The sequence below is a fragment of the Eumetopias jubatus genome, unplaced genomic scaffold (genome assembly GCF_037043125.1).
Source record: "Eumetopias jubatus isolate StellerSeaLion01/CBP00866 unplaced genomic scaffold, mEumJub1_p1.0 scaffold_1, whole genome shotgun sequence".
Taxonomy (NCBI): domain Eukaryota; kingdom Metazoa; phylum Chordata; class Mammalia; order Carnivora; family Otariidae; genus Eumetopias; species Eumetopias jubatus.
In genome coordinates this window covers 1,694,110-1,717,274 of record NW_028274807.1, presented here as the reverse complement: position 1 = coordinate 1,717,274, position 23,165 = coordinate 1,694,110, and the positions used below count along the sequence as shown (strand labels likewise).

The window sequence follows — 23,165 nt, the reverse complement described above, 5'->3', positions numbered from 1 at the left end:
CACCCTAGCCCTGGTTATTTTTATTTCTAAAGGCCAGCCTTTGTGTCAGAGGCTGTGCGTGATTGAGTGCACGTGTGCACATGCTGACGTGGCCCGACCCCCTGCCAGTGACCCCCCCCCCAGGCACCAGCGTCGGGATGTAAGCGCTCATGTAGCGTGTACCGCTCTTGCTCACTTGTTAATCTAAATTCTGTCTCGCTCTGCCCTTTTTAACCTTTGTTTCTTTTGAGCACCGAAAGGAGTAACCTATTGAGCTTTTGCTGGAGGATGTTATAAATGAAAATTTAGTGTCCATTCCGTCAGCTTTGTCAACTGGGAGAAGTGGTGTGTGTGTCGGGAGCCCTGGGGAGTATTTGCCGTCAGCAGAGAGCCGTCTCCAGTCCCCTCATCTCTGCCTCGGCATGGAAGCTGTTTCCCGGGGGTTAGTCCTTACACCTCAGCCCCAAAAGCTCGAGAACTTGAACTTTGGGGATTGGTAGCCATCAGCACAGACTTTCTGTCCCAGTGTCCACAGAGCTGTCTGCTTGCTCAGCATCATGAGAAGCTACATGTAGATGACATAGCAGAAGGACCCTAGGGCCACCACATCTGGGACCGCTTACACCTGCAGAAGCTGCTGTGGTTACTTACCGTAGATCTCTGATAGCTCGTGGCAGGTCCCACAGACAGTGCCTCAGAGCCCCGCGCTTACCACTCCTGCGCTTCATGCGGCAGGTGGCCTGTGAAAATCAACCAGGAAAACCAGGAATTTTTTTCTCTTTTTTTAAAAAGCTTGATAAACTTACAGGGAAGAAGGAATACTTTTTTATTCCCCTTTTTGAAACCAAAATCATACTTATTTTGCCATGAACTTTTAGAGTTTTAAAATTATCCTTATTAATTGTAAATAGAAACTACCTTTAAAAGGTGGGATAACCAAATTATTCTGTAAATCCATCAAATGTTTATTTTAAAAAAGATAAAAATTGCTGGCTTTACTTAACAAAGTTAGGAAGCTGTAGGCTGTTTGCAGCTTCAATTTTATGTCTTTTTTTTTTTTTAACGTATTTTTTTCCCTATCACAGAATGTCGTAAGGGTTCGGAGGTAAATCAGTCCCCACGTAGCATGGAACCAGGGTAAGCATGTACTAGAAGCGAAGCTGCATCCTTCAGAAATCTCCACTAGTCCGGAGCACTTCCCAGGATTTACCAGGCGTTCTCTGAGATCGATTCATGCACTAGGTCAAGTAACCGCACACATTGATCTGAAAGCTGGTTAGCTTGTGAATGCCTGTTTTAAACCCTGTTTCCTCTTCTGGGAGAGGCTGCTGTCCAGAGCCCGGGAGCCCGAGAGCAGGGACATCGGAGAGGAGGGGCAATGTGTCAGCACTGACAGGAGAGTTTTCAGGATCAGTTTAGCATCCCACATTTTGATAAGCTTGAATAGAGCATCTCCAGATGCCTCAGAATGTTCTTGTAGGAAATAAGTACTTGAAAGATTCAGCTTTTAATGCAAGAGCAGTTGGTGACGCTAGCTAGGAGTGGTGTCTAGGGGCTGGTTCCTGGGTGGAGTGGCAGCTTTCTGCACACACAACAAGGAACAGAGTGTGTAAGCACACATCACTTAACCAGTTACAAAGAGAGATAAAGGAATCTATAAATTTTGCATTTACAAGATCCTGCAACGAAGGCGTTGTAAGTTACTCTTTCTGGGCACCACAGGTTCGAGCAGCACAGATGTTAAGGAAAGCTGCAGTCTGGACAGCGTGCCCCCCAAGGACGGCAGTGCCCCCGGGCCTGGCGAGGGCGCCCCGCTCTCCAACGGGGGTGGCGGTGGTGCCAGCCGGAAGCGGCCCCTGGAGGAGGGCAGCAACGGCCACGCCAAGTTCCGCCTGAAGAAGAGGCGGCGGCCGCCCGGGCCCGCGCTGCCGAAGAACGCCCTGATGCAGCTGAACGAGATCAAGCCTGGCCTGCAGTATGCACTGCTGTCCCAGACGGGGCCGGTGCATGCGCCCCTGTTCGTCATGTCCGTTGAAGTTAACGGGCAGGTGTTCGAGGGCTCCGGCCCCACCAAGAAGAAGGCCAAGCTGCACGCCGCCGAGAAGGCCCTACGGTCTTTCGTGCAGTTCCCCAACGCCTCCGAGGCGCATCTGGCCATGGGGAGGACCCTGTCCGCCAACACGGACTTCACGTCCGACCAGGCTGACTTCCCCGACACGCTCTTCAATGGCTTCGAGACCCCAGACAGGTCGGAAATACCCTTCTACCTGGGCTCCAATGGGGATGACTCCTTCAGCTCCAGTGGGGACCTCAGCTTGGCGGCGTCCCCGGCACCCGCGAGCCTTGCGCAGCCTCCTCTCCCCGGCCCTCCACCGTTCCCACCACCGAGCGGGAAGAACCCCGTGATGATCCTGAATGAGCTGCGGCCGGGGCTCAAGTACGACTTCTTGTCGGAGAGCGGGGAGAGCCATGCCAAGAGCTTCGTCATGTCTGTGGTGGTGGATGGCCAGTTCTTCGAGGGCTCGGGCAGGAACAAAAAGCTCGCCAAGGCCCGGGCTGCGCAGTCCGCACTGGCAACCATTTTTAATTTGCACTTGGATCAAACACCGTCTCGCCAGCCCATCCCCAGCGAGGGCCTTCAGTTACATTTACCACAGGTGAGGAAACATGCCGCTGCCGGAAACGGTGGCCATGTCTTGACAGTGCTTTCAGACAGGGCTTCATTCTCCTGGTTGCTGTTGAGGTCCCATCTGAACGTCCCTGGTAAGTCTGGCTCCGCGCGGTCTTGCCCTGCCGAGCGGGTCATGCTGGGCAGCCTGTCCAGGGCCCTCACGTGCGGGCGGGACACATGAAGCCCCGTCCACCAGAGCAGTGCTTTCAGTGGCCTCCAGGCCGAGCCCTGCCCCGTGCCCCACGGCAACCCGTGGCTCCCTCCCCACACAGTCCACCCTTGTGGGGACTCACGTCCCGCTGCAGCCTGTGACAGGAGCAGCTCAGTGGTGTTTCCCGCAAAGTCTCACCAGGGAATCCCACGCACAGAAGGGAGGCCGGCTGGCCAGTAGCTGAAACCCTAGTGTGGGTACGGGTGGGTGTCTTGCAGCTCCAGCAGGACTGAGGGCTGAGGGGCCAGCTGGGCCGAGGACACCCCACAACAGGCGTGAGCCTCTTGGAGGGGCAAGGGACAGAAGGGGACCTTCAGCGGCACTCAAGCTGCCCAGGAATCTGTACCTGGAATGTCCTTGGTGGGGTCCATGTGGGTCTCCCTGCTGCTCGGCCGGAGGTAGGCGGCCACTCTTGTTTGGTTTTGGACGGCCCTCCTCCATAAGACCAGGGTGAAGATGGGGGGGATTTCAGGGTGGGCTCATGGCTTGTGTGAACGGGGAGATACGCGTGTAGCTGGCATCTCTAAATCCTAGAACTCTTTGATTATGTATTGCTTCTCTTTTTGGAAATCCAGGTTTCTAGTGTAAAAATTACCCTTTTAGAGAGAAAATCTGACCACCCTTCTTTATTCCTTTTTGTCAAAATATTACTGATGTTGAAGATAAATTATGTACTGGTTTGATCAGAAAAAATGAAGGGACTCCAGGTTGCTAGATGGGACAGCTTATATCTCTCCTAGAAGACTCCAAGCGTCACAGCTTCTCTGGTACCTTTGAACACAAGTAGGGTAACCTCTCTGTGCCGTTGCCTGAGGCGACCAGTACTTCTAGGTTTTAGAAGAAGAAACTTCATTTTATTTTGCCTAAAGCAACCAAATACAGCATCAATATAAAGTAGCGTATTTAAAATATCCTACTGGTATTTAATGAACCAAATAATCACATCCCATAATTAACCTCTTACGCACATTTTTTCAGAAGAATAGTAGTCCATTTATCATTTCACACGTCAGTGGTACTGGTTTCCTGGGACTTTTATTTTTAGGTTTCCTGTTTGCTGCAGTATCTTCCCGCTTGAGTTCACACCAGTGTCTGGTGCCACCTGACTGCCCTTGACCTCAGCAGAGTCACGTGTGAGACGATTGGAATATCCCATCAAATGTGGGAACCCCTGGTGCCTGGGTTTGGCAGGGTGGAGGGGTCACACTGTGGTGGGGAGTCACGTGGCGGTCCCGGCCTGGGCCTGTACTTCTGTGGGAGCTGAGACCAGAGCCCTGTTGGGGGCCATGTGGGGGCCTCACCTGGAGGGGCTTCTGGGAGTCCGGTCTAAAGGAGAGAGGTAGACGGGCAGGGGTCATCTCAGCTGTGCCCCAGGCCGCTTGCTCAAGTTCTGCGAGTGCCCGGCGCTGGTGTGGAGCTGCGTGTCCCCGTGTCTGCTCCCTGTGCCCCCACCGTGGTGTCTCTGGAGCCCCACGGGAGCTCAGGACATGACCACACTTTCCTTGGAGGACCTGGGGTGGCCTGCGCAGAATCAGCCCTGGCAGCTTGATTTCTGGAATCTTTGCATTGGAAGTTTCCAGTGTGCCTTCTGGAGTGGTGAGCATCCTCACTGTTGGCCTGGAGTAGCCCTTGAGTCCCTGGTCTTGGAACTTCTTGCCTTTATCGTGTTCATAGGGCGTTCCAGGGTTTAAACCCAGACGTCGTGGGCCATGTGAGGCGTGCAGAGCCCTCGCTCAGTAGTGGATTCTGTGAGAGCGGCAGAATCGGGCATCAGCCCCGAGCTCAGCTTTGAGCCGGGGCTTCTCAGTCCTAGGCGCCGTTGCAGGGAAGGGGTGCCGCCTGGGGCTATAGGGGCATGGGTGTGACTCTTGTTGTTACATCTGCACCCAACACATAGAGAGAGAGTTGCTTCCTTACCCTAAGGAAGGAGATTGTAATCTCTGTGAGGGGTCGGAGGGACTGTGTCGGTGCCGAAAATGTCTGCCTCTGACCAGTGAGTGTCCACGTAAGGGCCTGACCTCCATCTGAGTGTCTCTGAGCTCTGGGGTTTGGAGATAGGCCTAACCTTCCATGAAATGGAAGCTTTTCTTTTCTGTGGCTTATTCTTAACCTCTCTTAAGATTTTTTCTCTTACGTAAATTGGAACACGTGGTTCTTCATCTTTGATCCCCTCCCCACCGTGTCGCCTGCACCCACGTGTGTGGCACTGATTCTCTGCCCTGGGTGCAGGGGGGCCTGCCACCCCACATCTTCTGTCCACACTCCCCGCCCCCAGCTTGAGCGCAGTCTTCTGGGGCTCCTTGGTACTTATTGGGGCAACGGCAGGAGGAGGAAATCCTGGTGACTTGTGTTCTTTTCAAAATAAGTCATCATTTAGGATGAGGGACGTTTCTGTCCATTTGGGGAGTGTTTTATTATGGGCCAAACTGGGGACACTGGATGTAGCTGTTTGATCGTCAAGTGTGAGATTGGGGGGACGCAGCTCTTCACACACATCCCCCATCAGGCATCATTTCCCAAAAACACTAGGATCCAAGATAAATTATAAGCTATGAAAATAAGACGGGACAGATGTGTTTGCTCCTGGGAAGGGCTCCCTCCAGTGCAGGCTGTCTGGTCTGGCCATGTACCAGCCACACTTAACCCCTTCCCCAGAGAGCGTGGCCGTCAGTGCTGTCTGGCGTGGGCTGGGTCTACGGCAGATGCCCTTGCAGGCTCTCGTTGGCGCGGCTTCCCGGGTGGTGGCTGAGCCACGTGCGGCAGGTGCCCCGGGCCGTGGCTGAGCACAGCTGTGTGGCCTTCACCAGGTTGTTCTTCACGCTGCTCCTTCTCTTGCCCTGATGTTGTGGGGCACACTCAAGGGCATGTTCCCTGGCCCGGCCAGTCCCTGAGTGGACGGCCACCCCTCCTGTGGTCAGAAAAGGAGCACTTTGACTTCTTCAAAAGCCCTGTTGCTCCAGGGCTCCTTGGAGGCTGGGAGAGCCGGGTGCAGAGCTGGGTGCAGTCATGGAGGGTGTGAGGCAGGTGGCCCAGAGAAGCCACTCTGGCTGGTCTCTGCCTCGGCTTCCTCATCCAGGGGGAGGGCTGGGGTATTGGGAGGACCAGAGGGGTGGCACGGGCTCTGGACTATCCCTCTCCATGAGACTCTCGAAGGATTCCAGCAAGAGCCTCCAGTGCTCCTGGGGCCTCTGTTTTCAAGGAATGTTTTGGAGGAAAAAAAAAGCAAGCACACACACATGCGTGCCCGTTTGCCAGTTTTGCCTGTGTGGTTTTCCAGAGGAGAAGCCGTCTGAAAGGCCACTCTCAAGGGACGGCCTTGTTGGTGGGCACGGGGTGGGTGCAGGCCGCACCGCTGACTCCCTGCTGTGGTCCTCAGGTGTTAGCTGATGCTGTGGCCCGCCTGGTGCTGGATAAGTTTGGCGATCTGACGGACAACTTCTCCTCTCCTCACGCACGCAGGAAAGTTCTTGCTGGCATCGTCATGACAACAGGTAAAACGTTGGTGTTGCATGTCAGCCTGCCTTGCTTCCTGCCTAACAGAGAGGGGACGTGCTCTCAGGCTGGGACCACCTCTGTGACACTGATGGGGCTGTTTTCCTAATCCTTCAGAATCCCTGGCATGTGCAAACGTAGGAACTGCACTTATATTTTCCCCTACATGTTTGTTTCTTTAACCTAGGTTTTCTTATTTGGAGAAAGCATACTGTATTAATAATCTGATTTCTATAATCACACCTATGAATGGTTTTGATCGACTCTGGAAAAATCCAGCAAAATGGCACCTCCCCCTTCCTGCTTCATTTGCGAGTGGGACGCATTTGGCTTAACCAGTGGGGACGCTACCGGCTAGTTTCTGTGGGACTTTTATGTGGGAGACAGGCAGCTCTAGCAAGAGCAGAAAATGCACAGGTAAAAAGCACACTTTGGGATGGCAGAAGGAGCCCTATTTAATTTACACAGAAGTTCCCACCAGCGCAAGGAACCCCCCTGAGTCCTTTCCCGCACTCCAGCGGTGAGGGTGCTGAGCAGCATCTGCCCATGGACCACTCCCAGGAACAGGAGACCGCAGTGGTGGCCCAGGCCTGGATCCCTGCTCCTGTGGGGCCTTCTGCCCTGGGGCAACCTCTCAGCCCCCCACTGGCTGTCTGAGCCTGGACGTCCATGTGCAGAAAGCCCCTTAGGGCCGGAGAGCAAGCGAGCAAGCTGGGAACGCTTTATGTGTCTACACCTGCCAACCAGGGAGAAAACCCCAGTCCTCCGTGTGGGCGAACGCACTGTCCTTTTCTCCTGAGGTAGCTCTGTCGCATCGTGGGCAGGACGTGATTTCCTCAGCGTTGGCCCACCGCTTGATGGCTGAGGAAACCTGAGTGCTGTTTTAATGACAGCTTTTTCTTGCACGATGTCTTACTTTGGTGCAGCAGAGGGTATGCCTGCGGTAGGAGGAAGTCCTCTGGACGTCACCCTGGGTTTCGGGGTGATTCTGGTGGTGATGCCTGTGTTCTCCCCGCCCCTCTCTTTGCTGCTTTTTTTCACATGACGAAAGGTGAACGCTTCAGCCCCTGGAGTGAAGTGTCCCCTGGGTGAGGCTCTGTGCCTTCAGCCGCGGCAGGAGTGAGCGGCTGCCGGGTCCTTCCATGCGGCCAGAGGGGGCACACCAGCTGCCGGGGCGTGTTGCACCTTGCTGTGCATCTCACTTGCGACCTTTTGCTCAGGGCCACGGTGTACCCCTGCAGGTAGTGCCACACAGCCCGTGGCACGGGGCCCTGACGTCAGATGGCCGGGTTCAGCTTGGGCTCCCGCTGGTTGAATGACCTTGGGCAGGCCTTTTGACCTCTGAGGGTCGTCATCTGCAAAATGGAGACTGGTATATGTACCCCTCAGAGCACATCGTGGGAATGAGGTGGAAACCCTTACCTAACAGGCCTGGCCCTGCACCTGCCGCTCGGGGCGCACACGGTCCGTGTAGCTGCGGGCGAGTGAGGTTTGCTGTTGGGCAGTGTGCACGTCTTGCCCCGTGTCTGGAGTACGTGGTCTGTCAGCACATGTCCGTCAGACTGGCAGTGCTTCCAGGGCCGTTACCAGCACACCGCGGGTCGCCTCCTCCTTCCCCGGCGGTGCTTCCAGGGCTGTTACCAGCACACCGCGGGTCGCCTCCTCCCTTCCCCGGTGGTGCTTCCAGGGCCGTTACCAGCACACCGCGGGTCGCCTCCTCCCTTCCCCGGCGGTGCTTCCAGGGCCGTTATCAGCACACCGCGGGTCGCTTCCTCCCTTCCCCTCTGGTCCCTCGGGTGGCTATACGCCCTTCCTCATAGCCTCACTGGTGCTTTCATCAACCGTTTAGTCTGCTTCTACCTGGGGCTTCCTCCCTGTATCCGCTGGGAAACATTCAAGAAAAGACTTGGTTGCATCTGGAGGAAATACCTTCCTTAGGTTTGAATCTGTAGACTAAAGAGCGAGGGAGGTTCACTTCCCAGAAACATTGCTCCGTGAGTCCTCAGGGGGAGGCCATTTGCAGAGGCTGAGTCTGCCCAGGTACAAATTGGGGGCAGGGGTGCATATCACACCCCAAAAGTGAAGTCACTGAGAACGCACGGCAGACCCTGGGAGCACAGCGAGCCACGAGGAGTAATTTCTCGTTTGTTTTTCAGGCACAGATGTGAAAGACGCCAAGGTGATCAGTATTTCCACGGGGACAAAGTGCATCAATGGCGAGTACATGAGTGACCGTGGCCTTGCATTAAATGACTGCCATGCAGAAATTATAGCTCGGAGATCCTTGCTTAGATTTCTTTATACACAACTTGAGCTTTACTTAAAGTAAGTTTAGTAAGTAAATAGCTAAAGGAGGCAGTTTTTAAATAACATTCCTTCCTGTCAGAATGTATTGCAAAACCTTCATTGTCTGTAATCTCTGAAAAATTCTTAAAATAGTGACTTTATTGGCAATGATGAGATTGGGTCCTGTTTTCCCACGATGCTCAAGCTACAAAATCCAGTTGGGCGAATACTACACAGGCATGCACACATGTACTTGTGGCTCGTGCGGCCATCAATTTGAGGTCTGTGCTCAGGCCCGTGTGCTTCTGGCGGGCGCGGCATGAACCTGAACAGAACCGAGCCACCTGGGGACCAGGGCCATTCATTCTAGTCACCTGTCTGAGCTGCTTTTGTTTACCAAGGCATTTCTTACATGTCATCTGTCTGTGTCGAAGTCCTAAATGAGAAGAAGGGAAGGTCATTCACGTTCCGATGACTTGTTCTTTATTGAGTGGACTCAGTCATTAACTGTGTTAATTATCATCAACACGTCAACATCCCAGTTCAAGCTCATCTGTACCTTGTTGAAAGTAGTGGCCTCTGAAAGTCATTATTAATTACGACAGACTTAAGTTTTGACTGTATACAGCTTGAAAGATCATTTTTGCAACCCTTTTCCTTCTAGTAACAAAGACGATCAAAAACGGTCCATCTTTCAGAAGTCCGAGCGGGGAGGGTTTAAGCTGAAGGAGAGTGTTCAGTTCCATCTGTACATCAGCACGTCTCCCTGTGGGGACGCCAGGATCTTCTCACCGCACGAGCCGATCCTGGAAGGTATGGGACTCAGCCGGCAGTGTCTCGAGGAGACTCGGGGTTACGTAGTGACAGACCAAAGAGTAGACCTACGTTAATATCCTTTTCTTCTTTTTCTTGAAAATTTCAGCTTTTGAAAGTGGATCTGATAGGAATATAGAGAAGCATGGGGTTTCTCTTTTCAATGAATAATTTGATGAGGAGACCTGGCTGAATGAAACGTGTTGACTCTGATGCACTAAGTACACTAAGGAATTAGAGTAGAAGTAAGGGTATTAAATCAGACTTGCATTTAAATTTAGACAGCCTGTATTTCTGCATCTGGGCTTTGGACAGGCCGTGATTTGATGCGTGTGTACCTGCGAGGTGTGGCGGGCATTTCAGAAGCAGGCACACATAGTGAGAAGGGGGCCCTGGCGCACCATCACGTGAGGCCCGCGCTTCTGTTGTATAGTAATTCGTGTCCTCGTCTCTTCTTCTAAGCTGAAGCAACTCAAATACAGCATCTGAGTGCATTATTTTCCTTGATTCCAAAAGCAATATACATGCACTGTGGAAAATTGCTCCATATTTTTTAAAATATAAGAAAAAATTTTAATCGCGCATGCTCATGCAACCCAGAGATACTCACTTTAGATGTTTGTTTGTGCATGCATGTTTCCTCTGCATTTATTTCAGCATTCCTGTAATTTAATTTTGGAACATTTAAAAATGCAGGGAAAATATATAACCCTCACATATCCATCATCTGGAATTAACAAATGTTAGCATTTTGTCCTGTTTGCTTCAGCTCATTTTGAATGATAGAAATCATTTTGGTTAAAATGGAAGTCCTTTTTCCCCAGCCCCTGGAGGAGACCACTTTCATGAATATGGTTTGTATTACATCCTCTCCTGCCCAGTTTTCTCCACCATGTTGTACATCTGTCTTAGAGAGAGAGAGAGAACAGGCAGGTGTGCACGGGCCTGTGAACTGACGTTAGATGTCTAGGGCTGCTGCCCGCGGGACTCTCATCTGGCCTCCCTCTCCTAGAACCAGCGGACAGACATCCGAACCGCAAAGCCAGAGGACAGCTGCGGACAAAAATAGAGTCTGGAGAAGGCACAATCCCCGTGCGATCCAATGCCAGCCTCCAGACGTGGGACGGGGTGCTGCAGGGTGAGAGGCTGCTCACCATGTCCTGCAGCGACAAGATGGCGCGGTAAGGCCTCCCGCCCGCGGGCTCCCCGCAGGCACGTGGTTCGTCCGCGTTCCGGTTCCAGTGTTGCCCGCGTTCTCTGCAGGACTGAGGCTCTGTGCGGTGCCTTTGGGGGCCACCTTGCAGGGTTTGAGCTGGGGCCTCCACACAGGAGGCTCTGGGCCGCTCACACTGCTTTGCTTCTGTGTTTGCACGTATGGGCTTCTAGTGAGTCTGTGTGCCAGACAGTGACGTTTTAAAACAGTTTGCCCCCCAGCAAAAAGGAAGAGTGTCCTTATTCCTAGTGGATGCCACCTTACGGGTCCTGCTCGTGGCTGAGGTACCAGTTTGGGTTATTGTGAGAGCAGTGTCCCTAGCGTCCCGTGCCGGGTGGTGGCTGCTGGCGAGCCTGGGGTTGGAGCCTGGAGCACATACACCCGTTTGCCTTCACGTGACAGATGTTTTTTCAGAAACAGATGTGTCCAGGCCAGACTTTTAAAAAAGCCTCATTTCTTCGGATGCTAGCGTTAGTTCCATTAGCTCTTTGTTTTTATTTTTTAACAAATGTCTACTTGAAAAAAAAGTAACATAGGTAGATGACAAAAAGTTCAGCGGTACAGAGCCTGTAAAACAAAGTTCTCCTCCGTCTTCAGAGCCACCCACCATGAGCGCGTTCCAGACTGCCCTTCCAGAGCAGTCACAGCCACGTGCATGTGTGCACAGGACCCTGTTCGGTTTTCTGTAAGCCTTTCGTGTTGATTTTCTTGAATGGACCTTGTCAGGGAACCTCAAGTACACAGAACTTGATTCCTCATGCATGCCCCATCCGCCCTCCCCCAAGCACAGGTACTCACTGTGCCCACCTTGACTCATTTGCTTATTATGTGTCCTTCCTGTCCACTCTCCATTCACTTTTATGTCTCTGTGTGTGTAGCCTTGAAAAATACACAGTGGTGTCATTTTGGGGTATTTATGCATATATTGTTAATTTATGGAGATGGGATTATGTTTTAAATGCTATTCAGCATCTCATAGTTTCATTCAACCCAGTGTTTGGGAACTGTCCCTGATGCTGTAATAAATAGCAGATTGCTTACTTCTCCGTTCTGCAAAGACCCTGTCATAGTCATGGACTGCACCATGTCCGTTCCCTCGTGGTCAAGACTTGGGTCTACCCTATCTCTCCTCTATGGTTCAGCCTTGAGTTTCCATGAGCGTAACTCATTGTAGACCTTCGCCATCCAGGATCTCTGCTGTACACATGTAGAACTTCACAGATGATAGCAGATGTGCCCCAGAACGCTCACACGGTTTGCACTTACACCAACAGTGTGTGATGCTAGTTTCCGCCTCATTTGAAAACTGGCACACAGCTGTGTGGGGCAGCCATTCGTCGTTCATCTTTCTCATCAGAAGTGCCTGTTGACACCCTCTGTCCACTTGTCTTTGGGATCTCATGGTTTTTTCATCTTGGTCTGCAGACGTTCCTCATATAGTTTGCACTGCAGTCCTTGATGGTTTCAGAAGTTCCTTGTCTTCTCCAGTCCAAACCCATGTCTTCACTTGGTCCATGCCAAACCTTCGTTTTGTTATTACCTGATCCATTAATTTTTCACCCTGTGGTTTGCACTTCCAGGATCTTATTTAAGAAATTCCTTCTCAAATTAAGGACATAAAAATATTCTCCCATACCTTTTTCTAAGATTTTTATCAGTTTACTTTCAAATTTAGGCCTTTAACACATTTGTATTTGTAAGTAATAATTTGGCTTTATTATTTTAATACAGTGAATCAGTTTTCCAGGTACCATCTACTAAATAATTGACATTTTCCTCGTTGATCTGTGAAGGCATCTCTATTACATAATGAACTCTCTTACAAAGATGGGTCTGTTCTGAGCCTCTCAAATCACCATTAGCTCATAATCAGATGTAATTGTACAGATCACACAGTTTTTACACTTCTGACCTTTCAACATGTTTAAAGGTAGCTTTTTATGTACCTCTATTCTTCTGTACATATTTTAGAATCAGCTCAAGTGTCACCAGATGTTTTGCTCAGATTTTATATGGACTTGTGAAATTGTGGATGGAAATGGAAAAAATTAACATAAAGTTAAATCAGTCCATCCGTGAATATTGGCTCCTTAAAAAGTTAAACATATAATTACCATATGATCCAGCAATTCCACTTCTGGGTATTTGCCCCAATGAACTGAAAGCAGAGTCTCCAAGAGATACTTGTTCACCCATGCTCACTCATGGTCACTTTTAGCTCACAAGAGCTAAAAAGCATGGTGAGGTGTCTGTTAAGATCTTTCACCCATTTTTTAATAGGGTAGTTTGTTTTGTTTTCTTTTTGGGTTTTAAGAGTTTTTTTGGTATATTTTAGATAACAGTCCTTTGTCAGACATATCTTCTGCAAAATTTTCTCCCAGTCTGTGGCTTGTCTTCTCATTCTGCGGATATTGTTTTTAGCCAAGCAAAAGTTTTAAATTTTAATGCAGTCCAACCTGTCAATATTTCTTTCATGGATTGTGCTTGGAAAAAGTCATCACCAAACCTAGGGTCATCTAGATTTTCTCCTGTGCTGTTTTCTAAGAGCTTTATAGTTTTGCATTCTACATTTGGGTCCGTGATCCACTGTGAGTTAGTTTTCGTGAAGGGTGTAAGGTCTGTGTCTAGAGTCATTTTTTTGCATGTGGACATCCTGTTTTTCCAGCCCCACCTGTTGAAGAGACTCTGGTTGCTCCCTTGTGTTGCCTTTGTTTCTTTATCAAAGATCTGTTAACTACATCTATGTGGATCTATTTTTGGGCTCTCTTTTCTATTGCCTTGATCTGTTTGTCTGTTGTTTCGCCAGTACTACACTGTCTTGATTACCATTTGGATTTTGAATCCAGTTCCATTGTGTGTGTGTGTAGGAGGGATTGGTCCCTCACACATCTAACAAGGAATCCTGGCACCAGCTGGGTGTCCTACAACTCGCCTGTGCTTCTGACCAACCCGCTATAAACTGGAGGTCTCAAGGACCTCCTCCTTGGGTTCAATTAATTTGCTAGAGCAGCTCATAGATCTCAGAGAAACCTTTCACTCACTAAATCGCCAGCTTATTAGAAAAGGATGTAACTCAGTAACAGCAGATGAAGAGATGCAGAGGGTGGGTCATGGGGAGAGGGTCAAGGAGCTTACAAGCCCTCTCCAGGTGCGTTGCTCTCCTCACATCCACATGTCCGCCAACCCGGAAGCTTCAAACCCTGTCCTTTGGGGTTTTTATGGAAACTTCATTACATAGACACAATTCATTAAATCATTGGCCACTGGTGATTTTTTAAAAATTTTTAAAATTTCTTAAGTAATCTCTACACCCAGAGTTGGGTTCAAACTCATGACCCCAAGATCAAGAGTCTCATCCTGTACCAACTGAACCAGCCAGGCGCCCCAAATCATTGGCCATTGGTGATTAACTCAATCTCTAGCCCCTTTCCCCTCCTTAGAGACAGGAGAGGGGAATGGGTCTGGAAGTTCCACCCTTCTAAACCAACCCTCATCCTTAGATGCTTTCTAAAAGTCACCTCGTTAACATAGCGAAAGACACATATGAGGCTCTCATCACTCAGGAAATTCCAAGGGTTCTAGGAGCCATGAGCCAGGAACCATGGATGAAGACCAAATATATATAAGGCCAAAATACAGTTCTTATAAATCACAATATCACAATTACTGTAGCTTTATAGTCAGTCTTGAAGCCACACAGTGTCAGTCTTTCAACATTGTTCTCCTCCAGTGTTGTATTGGTTATTCTGGGTCTTTTGCCTCCATTTGAACTTGAGAATCCGTTTGTCAGTACCTGCAGAATACCTTGCTGGGATTTTGACTAAGACTCATTGAATCTCGATGAAGGTGGGAAGAGCTGATATCCTGACAATATTGAGTGTTCCTATCCATGAACATGGAATATCTCTCCTATTTATTTCTTTGATTCTTTTTTCAGAGTTTCGTAGTTTCCTCGTATTGATTTTGTATGTATTTTGTTAGATTTATACCTAAGTATTTAATTTTTGGAGTCATTAATGTAAATGATGTTATGTTTTATAATTTCGAATTCCACTTGCTCCATATTAGCCACACTGACTTTTGACCAAGGTGCAATGGTAATTCAGTGGGAAAAAGTCTTTTTAACAAGTGGTGCTGGGACAATTGGACATCTCTATGTAAAAACAAACAAATGAACTTCATATTTTGTATAATATACAAAAGTTAACTCAAAATGGATCATAGACTGAAATGTGTAAAAGTTGTAGAAGAAAGCAAGGGAAGATGCTAGCAGTTGTGGTAGGCACCTTCTCAGATGAAACACCAGAGACACTCAACGCCATCAGATTAAAATTACTTCTCTTTTAAACACACCACTAAAAGGATGAGAAATAAAGTCACCGACTGGGAGAAAATATTCACAAATCAGGTATCTGATAAAGGGCCTGTACACAATATTAAAATTTAGACCCTCGAAACTCAACACAGGGGAAAAGCAATTTTAAAATGGGCAAAATATCTGAATGGACACTTCATCAAAAAAGATGTCAAAGAAGCACATGACGAGACGCTCAACACCGTCCTCACTGGGAAATGCACGTGAAGCACAAAAGCACACCCATCAGAACACTGAGCGTATGAGGTGTGGACAGTGATGCGGGGAACCAGTGCCCTTGGCCACCGAGGGCGGGCATGCAGACGGCACAACCACTTGTGAAGAGTTCGGCGGTGTCTTAAAAAGTTAAAGATGTGCCTAGCCCGTGTCCAGACTCACACTCGAGTGTGCCTAGCAGGTGTCTTTGTAGTAGTCAGAAAGTGGAAACAAACCAAATGGCCGACTGTGGGGAAGTAGATGAATACGTGGCAGTGTGTCCATACAGTGGGATACTCCTTGGGGGGAAAAAAGAATGAACAGTGATACCCAGTGTACCATGGGTAAATCTCAAAATGATGATGCAAAGTAAGAGAAACCAGACAAACAGGAGTGCTTGCTGGGTGGTGCCGTTTACAGAAATCCTAGGGAATGTACACTAAGCTCCAGTGATAGAAAGCAGGCTGGTGGTTGCTCAGGGAGGGGCCAGAGGAGGAGGGGCAGCCGAGCGGGCATATGGGACAAGGTCTGAGAGGACTTTGGGGCTGATGGTCTCAAGGGCACACACAGAAGTCACCTCTTAGGGCCCCTGGGAGGCTCAGTCTTGGTTAAGTGTCCGACTCGATCTCAGCTCAGGTCTTGATCTCAGGGTCATGAGTTCAAGCCCTGCGCTGGGCTCTGCACTGGGCATGGAGCCTGCTTGAAAACAAGCAAACACACACCTCTTACCACTGTGTGAGCCTTAATACGCGCCATGTGGTGCGTGTCAGCCACACCTCAGTAACTTCCAGAAGAAGAAATTACAGTGGAAATTAGAAAATGATTGTAAGTAAATCACAAAAAGCCCCAGAGCTACGGAGTTACAAAGAGAACAAATCCAAATAAATATTTAGAAAGAAGGAAACAGTAAAGAGCAGAAATTATTTTGAAAGACAATAAACAGTAGGTAGTAACAAACCCCCGTGTAAGTTCTTTCGAAAGGATGATGACATGAACAGAGCTGGCAAAACTGACAAGAACAGAGAGCCTGGCCCAGCTCTGCTGGGGATGGAAGAGGGGACAGTTCGGGACACGGCTGACGCTAAAACATGCTGTAGGGAGTTGTGTGCGGGATTGCAGGCAACTTCATCACCAGGATGACACGGAGTTACACAAACCTTTTAGAGAAGCGTCCATTCCTAACGTTGGCATGGGTGGAGGACATTAACCGAATCTGGAGCTGTTACATATACTCCACCCGCCACGCCCAGGGCGGGGAGTCAGCCAGGGGGAAATCAGCTGAAGAAACTCGAAGAAAGGGATTTCCCCGTGGAGAAGGGGAACTGCTGTCCTGGACGGCTTGTCCTTGAGTGCTCTGCGTGCTCGCAGAGCCAGGAATCCCATTTTAGGGATCAGAAAACTAGGGAAAGAGCCCCGGTTCACTTTGTGGGATCATCACCACCTTCATCCCCAAACCAGCAAGGCTGGTAAAGAGAAGCACAGTGACAGGCTGTCCTGTCAGGAAAACACACATATACACACCAAATCCAGGAGTGCACTTTTAACGGTCTGGTCAGTTTCTTACAAAGCTGTAACTTTAATGCAATTTTATTTAAATGTCATCATTTTTTCATGGCCCTTGAAAACCCTCAGATGGCAGGTGTAAGACTGCTGGTGACGGGCGGTCAGGGTCGCCTGTGTTTAGAGGAAATGCAAACGATACAGAAGTTTATTTCTGTCTCAGAGAGAGTCAGGTCCAACAGTAGGTGGGTCGTCCAGATTCAGCCTTCCTGCTGCATCCAGGAGGTACCTTCTGTCCTCAAGGTTCTGCAGTGCTCACCAGATCCCCTGTAGCTGCTCTGAGCTTCCGAAGCAGCAGGGAGGGCAGGCAGGAGGGCCAGCTCAGCGTGCCTCCTGGGCCACGCCTCCAGGGCCACTGGCCGGGTCACATTAGACAGCTGCGTTTCATCATCCAGAACCCGGTCCAGGGCCACGTCTTGCTGCGCAGGAAGCTGGGGCTCTCGGGAGGGAGGGAAGGAACGTGGGCCTTGCCACCGCAGTCTCTGCTGCATGTGGGATCTGTGGTCTGCAAACAGTCCTGGACCTATGGAGTGTGTTTATGCACAAAGAAAAGCAGGCCCTTGACTCGGCACCCAGAAGCGCATTCCAGCTAGATGAAGGAGCTGAACGTGAAGAGTGGCTGCTAAGTTTTGTGGCCTCTGCTGAAGCAGGTTTCATAATCAAGGCATAGAAAGCCCAAATTAAAAAGAAAAACATGAATAAATTTGACTAAATTAGAAATTTAAAACTTACTTACCAAAACCCCCTTAGGTATAGTGGAAAGAAAAAGCCACAAAGGGGAAACAGGATTCTGACTTCTGGTGAGAACTCAGCTGATAAAGTTCCTACAACTCAGTAATACAGAGGCACTGGCTGGGGGTCTCTGCTGGGGAGATGTGAACGTTCTGGGTCTTGTTGAGATGGGGGTTACACACGTGAGCGTCAGGCTCCCCCCACACACTTCTCCAGGACTCTGCGACACCTCCTGGAGCTCACGCAGACAGGACAGCAGCCAGCTGGCAGCATCCTGGTCACCACAGCATTTCTGGACCTTAGCCCCCCTGGGGAGTACGGGCTCAGCCTCACGGGACTGCTTCCTCCAGACGCCAGTTGTAGGAACTGGGTGCCAGGGTACCCACATGCTGTCTGACTCGGCCACGCATCAGGGGTTTCGAGGACCCCCTCGTTGGGTTCAGTAAATTGCTAAGAGAGCTCGCAGAATGCAGGGAAGACAATTTACTTAGCACTTACCAGTTTATTAGAAAGAACACAGCTGGGGAACAGCCAGGTGAAAGAGACGCACAGGAGAAGGGTTTGGGGCTGGGGCGCATCCCTGCTGTCCCGCACACCTCCCCTCAGCACCTGGCTGTGAGCCCCTCCGCTGGGGGGGCCGTTGTGCAGATTTCCATTACTGGGCGTAAGTCCCTGGTCCCTGGTGACCAGCCTCCACCCTCTGCCCTCCCTGGAAGTGGGGCTGGGGGGGTTGGGCTGAATGGGCCGGCCCTCCAGTCCCCTGGACCAGCCCCCATCCTCCTGGAGTCACTCAGTAGCATAGGCTCAGGTATGCTTGGGAGGGGTTGTTACTGTCACACCAGCCGTGGCCGGGGGGGGGGGGGGGGGGCTAAGGTCCAGAAATGCTGTGGTGACCAGGATGCTGCCAGCTGGCTGCTGTCCTGTCCCTGGCCCGAGCGAGTGAGAGCATCCTGGGCGGCCCCCCTGGAAGGCGAGGCCGCCCGTATTATCCCTTACAGAGGGGCACAGCCATGTTCCACAGACGTCCCCATCGGATGGGAGAGCACAGGATCGGGGCAGTGGGCAGGCTGGACTTTGGGAGGGAGGAGCAGTCCTACAGCTGGGGGCCCGCAGGTGCCATCTGTTTGGTGGGGGCCAGTGATGAGAGTGAGCCACGGGGCGACGCACAGAGCGTCCTGTCGAGAAGGAGCGGGGGTCTCGGTTCCGATGACCACAGCCCCTGTGCCCTCAGCTGCGTGGAGGGAGGGAGGGAGGGAGGAAGCAGGGACCTCCTACCTGAGGGGAGGGGAGGGGCTGCCGCCCTCCACTCTTCCTGTGTAGCAGACTCAGAGGCAGCCCAGAAGGGGGAGCAGGGCAGTGGGGAGGAGAGGGGCCCCCGTGTGCTTCCCTGGAGGCTGTGGGTGGGCACGGAGAAGCTGCACCAGGGGACCCAGCTGGGCAACCCTGCTCTGAGCCCTGGCCTCCCAGAAATCACCTGGGGAGGGGAGAGAGAGGCCGTTGCACCTGGGTACCTACTTGGTTCTTACTAGTATCACCCATCACCCAGCTGCGGACCCCTGCGCCCTCATGAGGGGGGTTGAGCCAGGCACCAAGGTGGAGGTGGGTGTGCACACCTGGCCCACGTCTTTGCAGAGGTTTGCTTGGGGACGTCGGGTGCCCGGAGCCTGGCTGCATCCAGCCTCCCAGCCCTCCCTGTGCTCTGTAAGGTGCACTGGCAGGAGCCCGGCTGCAGAAGTGCCTGGCGACCCACGCGTTCCCACCCAGGGCCTCCACAGAGCAATTGTGGCTGCTAGAATTCTTTCACGAAGTATGTGTTCAGAATTAATGACTCGGCACAAATACAGGGCTCTGCAAGATCACTGTTTTAGTTTGCCCTGGGAGGCTGAATTCCCCTTAGAGATGGTCTAAACCCCTATACAGGCTCAAATTTACATAAGAAGGGGTGCCCTGTGGTTTTTGTAAGCATGGAGCCAGTTCATGCTTTTTCTTGTAAGATAGGAGAATCTGTGTTTGAACTTTTCAGAGGGTGGGAGGAACATGCAGGACTGGGGACTCATCCCTTCAGCGAGTATTTATTGATCTGTGGCTGTCTCGGTGAGGAAAACAGAAGCCCCTCCCCCATGGAGCTTGCGTGCTGGGAGGTGGGAGTGGAGACAAATAAGGACAAGTAGACCCTCAGAGGATGTAGGAAGTCAGCACAGGAGAGCATGCAGGCGGTGGGTGGGAGGCCCCACAGAGAGGTGGGGGCGCTGTGGCCAGGAGGCTGCTGGGGACGGGTTCCAGGCCAGAGGGCCTGGGAGGAGTGGCCAGAAGCCCCCTTGCCCCTGGTGGCCCAAGCATGGGAGGGGGATGGTGGGGGAGGGACAGCCAGGCCAGATGGGCCTAGAGGGGCCTTTGGATCGATGGTGATTTCTAGGGAAAAGATGGGCGTGTTGGAAGATTTTGTGCACAGGGGTGTCCTGGCCTGGCCTGTGTTCACAGGGTCCCACGGTGGCTCTCCTGGGATGGGCCACTGGGCGTGGGGGCCGTGGTCACCGTGGGAGACAGCGATGAAGCAGGTGGGGACCTGTGGTCCAGCAGGGGCAATGGCCAAATGGTACCTCCTCGGTCTGTTCTGACAGGAGGTCCCCAGCTCTGCGAGCCACCCGCCCGTGACTCTGCGGGTTTGGCTCCAGCATAGAGCATGGAGCTGGACAGGTCAGGAGTTTGGGCAGTGGACCCTGTGCCACCATTGACCCACTGGGCACTGCCCTCTGTCTCCACGAGGGCCGAGGGGGCTGCTGGGCTTGGGCCCAACGTACAAACGTGGGTGCGGCCGAGATGGCACGGGCAGCCTCGCGGTGGGGGCGGTGCAGGGGGGGCAGGGAGGGGCTCTGCACCCCACCCCAGCCCCACCCCCCAGCCTGTCCAGACCCTGCAGCCCCTGAACCCAAGCCCAGGTCTTTCTAAGACGGGCCTCCCGTCCTGTCCCTGCTCACTTCTGACCTGTGTTGCAGCCAAGGCGGCCCCTGGGGCTGAGTGTCAGGGTCACCCTTGGGAGCCTTCCCTGAAGTCGGCACCCACTTTCCCTTTTCTTGGAATCCTGCTTCCTCTCCAGTTGATTTCACTTCTGTTTGTGCTCTTGATCGTGTGTTTGCCTTGTTACTGCTTGCTCTTTGTCCAGACAGCCCCCTGGCCCCAGGAACATGTGGGCTGTGCCTTCCCAGCCCTGTGGCCTTGGCACCATGGGCTCCTGCTGTCTGTGAACTCAGGAAGGGGGCAGGGGCGCGTGGTGAGAGGGTAGGTGCGCTGGAGCAGAAAGCCTAGGCTGCCCGTGACGGGAACAGTGCTGTGACTAGTGACCCAGGGCAGCTGGGAGCTCGCCCTCCCCTCCCAACTGAGCCTCCCTCCACGTATCAAACCAAGCTTGGCTCAGATTGTCGGCAAGGAGCAAGTTTGAGGTTTTCAAAGTCTCTTTTGCAGTTTTTTTTTTTTTTTAAGATTTTATTTATTTGACAGAGACACAGCGAGAGAGGGAACACAAGCAGGGGGAGTGGGAGAGGGAGAAGCAGGCCCCCCACGGAGCAGGGAGCCCGACGCGGGGCTTGATCCCAGGACCCTGGGATCATGGACCTGAGCCGAAGGCAGACGCTTAACGACTGAGCCACCCAGGCACCTCTGCAGTTATTTTTACTGGAAATAATAAAAATGTACTTGCTTCTTTGATTTTTCTCCCAAGAAATGTGGCTCGTGGACGCTTTCCAGCACTAGGCCTCAGTGATGTGTCACAGGAGATCGTTCCCCAGTTTCGAAGAATCGTTCAGTAGCATTCCCTCTGTGTCGGTTCCATTTAAGTGCTGCCTTTTCCTAGTTGTTGACATTTGTTCACCATCAAGTATGTCTGTGGGCCAGGCAGCTGTGTGGTGTGCTGGGTTGGCACCCTCTGCGTGACACCCCGTCTTCCACTCAAGAGTGTGTTCCCTCTGCCTGCAGGTGGAACGTGGTGGGCGTGCAGGGGTCCCTGCTCAGCATCTTCGTGGAGCCAATCTACTTCTCGAGCATCATCCTGGGCAGCCTCTACCATGGCGACCACCTCTCCAGGGCCATGTACCAGCGGATCTCCAACATAGAAGACCTGCCCCCGCTGTACATGCTCAACAAGCCTCTGCTCAGCGGCAAGTACCCCTGCAGCATGGCTGTGTCAGTGTTCACATGACCTCATGACCTCGCTGGGCCGTGTTGGGGCCTTGCACTCGGTGTTCAGATAACCCTGCTGGGTCATATCAGAGTCTCACACGTGGAAACGCCATAGGGAAGCTGCTGTCTGTCAGAGCAGAGGGCAGGAGGCCGTGTTGCAGGGCCTCTGGGCCGCTTAAGTGGGTCCTCATACAGTTCCTCTCTTTACTGATCAAAAACCTTGCCTTTTATAGATGAGTTTACTGCCCAGACTTGGCACCTGCCTGTTTTTCTTTCCCTTGTATATATGTTTTCAAGTCCTGTGTCAGTGGGAGAGACTCACAGATGCCATGGAAAATATGCGGGCGTCAGCTGTCCAAGATGGAGTGGGGCTGGTCATCTCGGTGCTGGGCTGCCACCTCAGAGGGAGGTTGGGGATGGAGTTTTGCACACCTGGGATGGGTCAGTGATGCGGTGGTGGTGCCTTGCGCCGGCCCGGAGTGTCTGTGGTCACTGGTTCGTTTGCTGTGTCCCCTTTAGCATCTCAGTGCTGACCAGTGAGGGAGCAAGAACTCTTGAATGCAAGGGTCCTAACTTCTCAGTTCACCCCTCTTTAAAGGACACAGTGAAGGTATTTTTATCCTTTTGAAAATATCATTTTACTCACTTTTTTAAAGCTCAGAACTAAAACCATAATCCAAACTAAAGCATGTGTTTTTTTGGTGTGTGTGTGCGCACTGCCCTGTCTGTGGTGCTTGGCTGCTAGCCCGCCTTTACCTGGGGAAGAGCAGCGTGGCATCTTAGGTGAAGGCATGTCTGTTAGAGCACAGAAATTATGCAAAACGGAGAAAGCCAGTGGTTGTTTCTGATCACATTTTACAGCTCCCTAACTTTAAGCATTATTTTTTACGAAAAATACTGACTCTGCTAAAACTTGATAGTATTGCCGCCGAGCGTCCACAGGCATGGCGCCTCCACTGGGAGAGAGGAGATAGCGTAAGTATCCTGTAAGGTTAGAACATGAACTTCCCATGATGCAGAAAACAGTGTTCCCTGCGTGGCCCCCATGGTCTGTTCCGTTGCAGCTGCTAGCTGTCTCGTGCCTGGCGCATGAGAGGCGCTCCGATGTCGCCGGACCAGCGCCGTGCTGGCTCGCGTTGCGTCCAGGGCTAACGCGTGCAAAGACAGGTCATGTCGCTGGGGGAACGTTGTACAATTTTGAAAGGGAAGCTCACTTATACAAGTCAGGTGCGCTTTTGTCGTAGGGTGTGTAGATGAGTGTGCATACACCTATGAAAAGATAGCAAAAACAGCGTTTGCGAGGTAGAGACCCTGAAGTCGTCCTCTGTGTATTTGTTATGAAGACCAAGTCCGTCGCAGAGTAACACAGCCTGCTCTTCGTTCCCCTCTCCCCAGCATCACTTCCACTGCCGTGCGATTTTGGTGGATGCGTGCCTGTGGGTGCCGAGGGCCTGCCGAGGAG

General features: G+C 51.7%; 1 protein-coding gene across 3 annotated transcripts in view; it reads left to right on the top strand.

The window, feature by feature from the left end:
• ADARB1 (adenosine deaminase RNA specific B1) overlaps window positions 1-23,165 on the top strand; it is a 146,217-nt gene that overhangs the window by 95,409 nt on the left and 27,643 nt on the right. For all 3 annotated transcript variants that reach the window (XM_028126525.2, XM_028126524.2, XM_028126528.2), the window contains 6 exons: window positions 1,702-2,636; window positions 6,238-6,352; window positions 8,510-8,678; window positions 9,304-9,452; window positions 10,465-10,633; window positions 21,500-21,681. In XM_028126525.2, coding sequence (XP_027982326.1) covers window positions 1,702-2,636; window positions 6,238-6,352; window positions 8,510-8,678; window positions 9,304-9,452; window positions 10,465-10,633; window positions 21,500-21,681 — 1,719 coding nt within the window. The remainder of the gene's footprint in view (window positions 1-1,701; window positions 2,637-6,237; window positions 6,353-8,509; window positions 8,679-9,303; window positions 9,453-10,464; window positions 10,634-21,499; window positions 21,682-23,165) is intronic.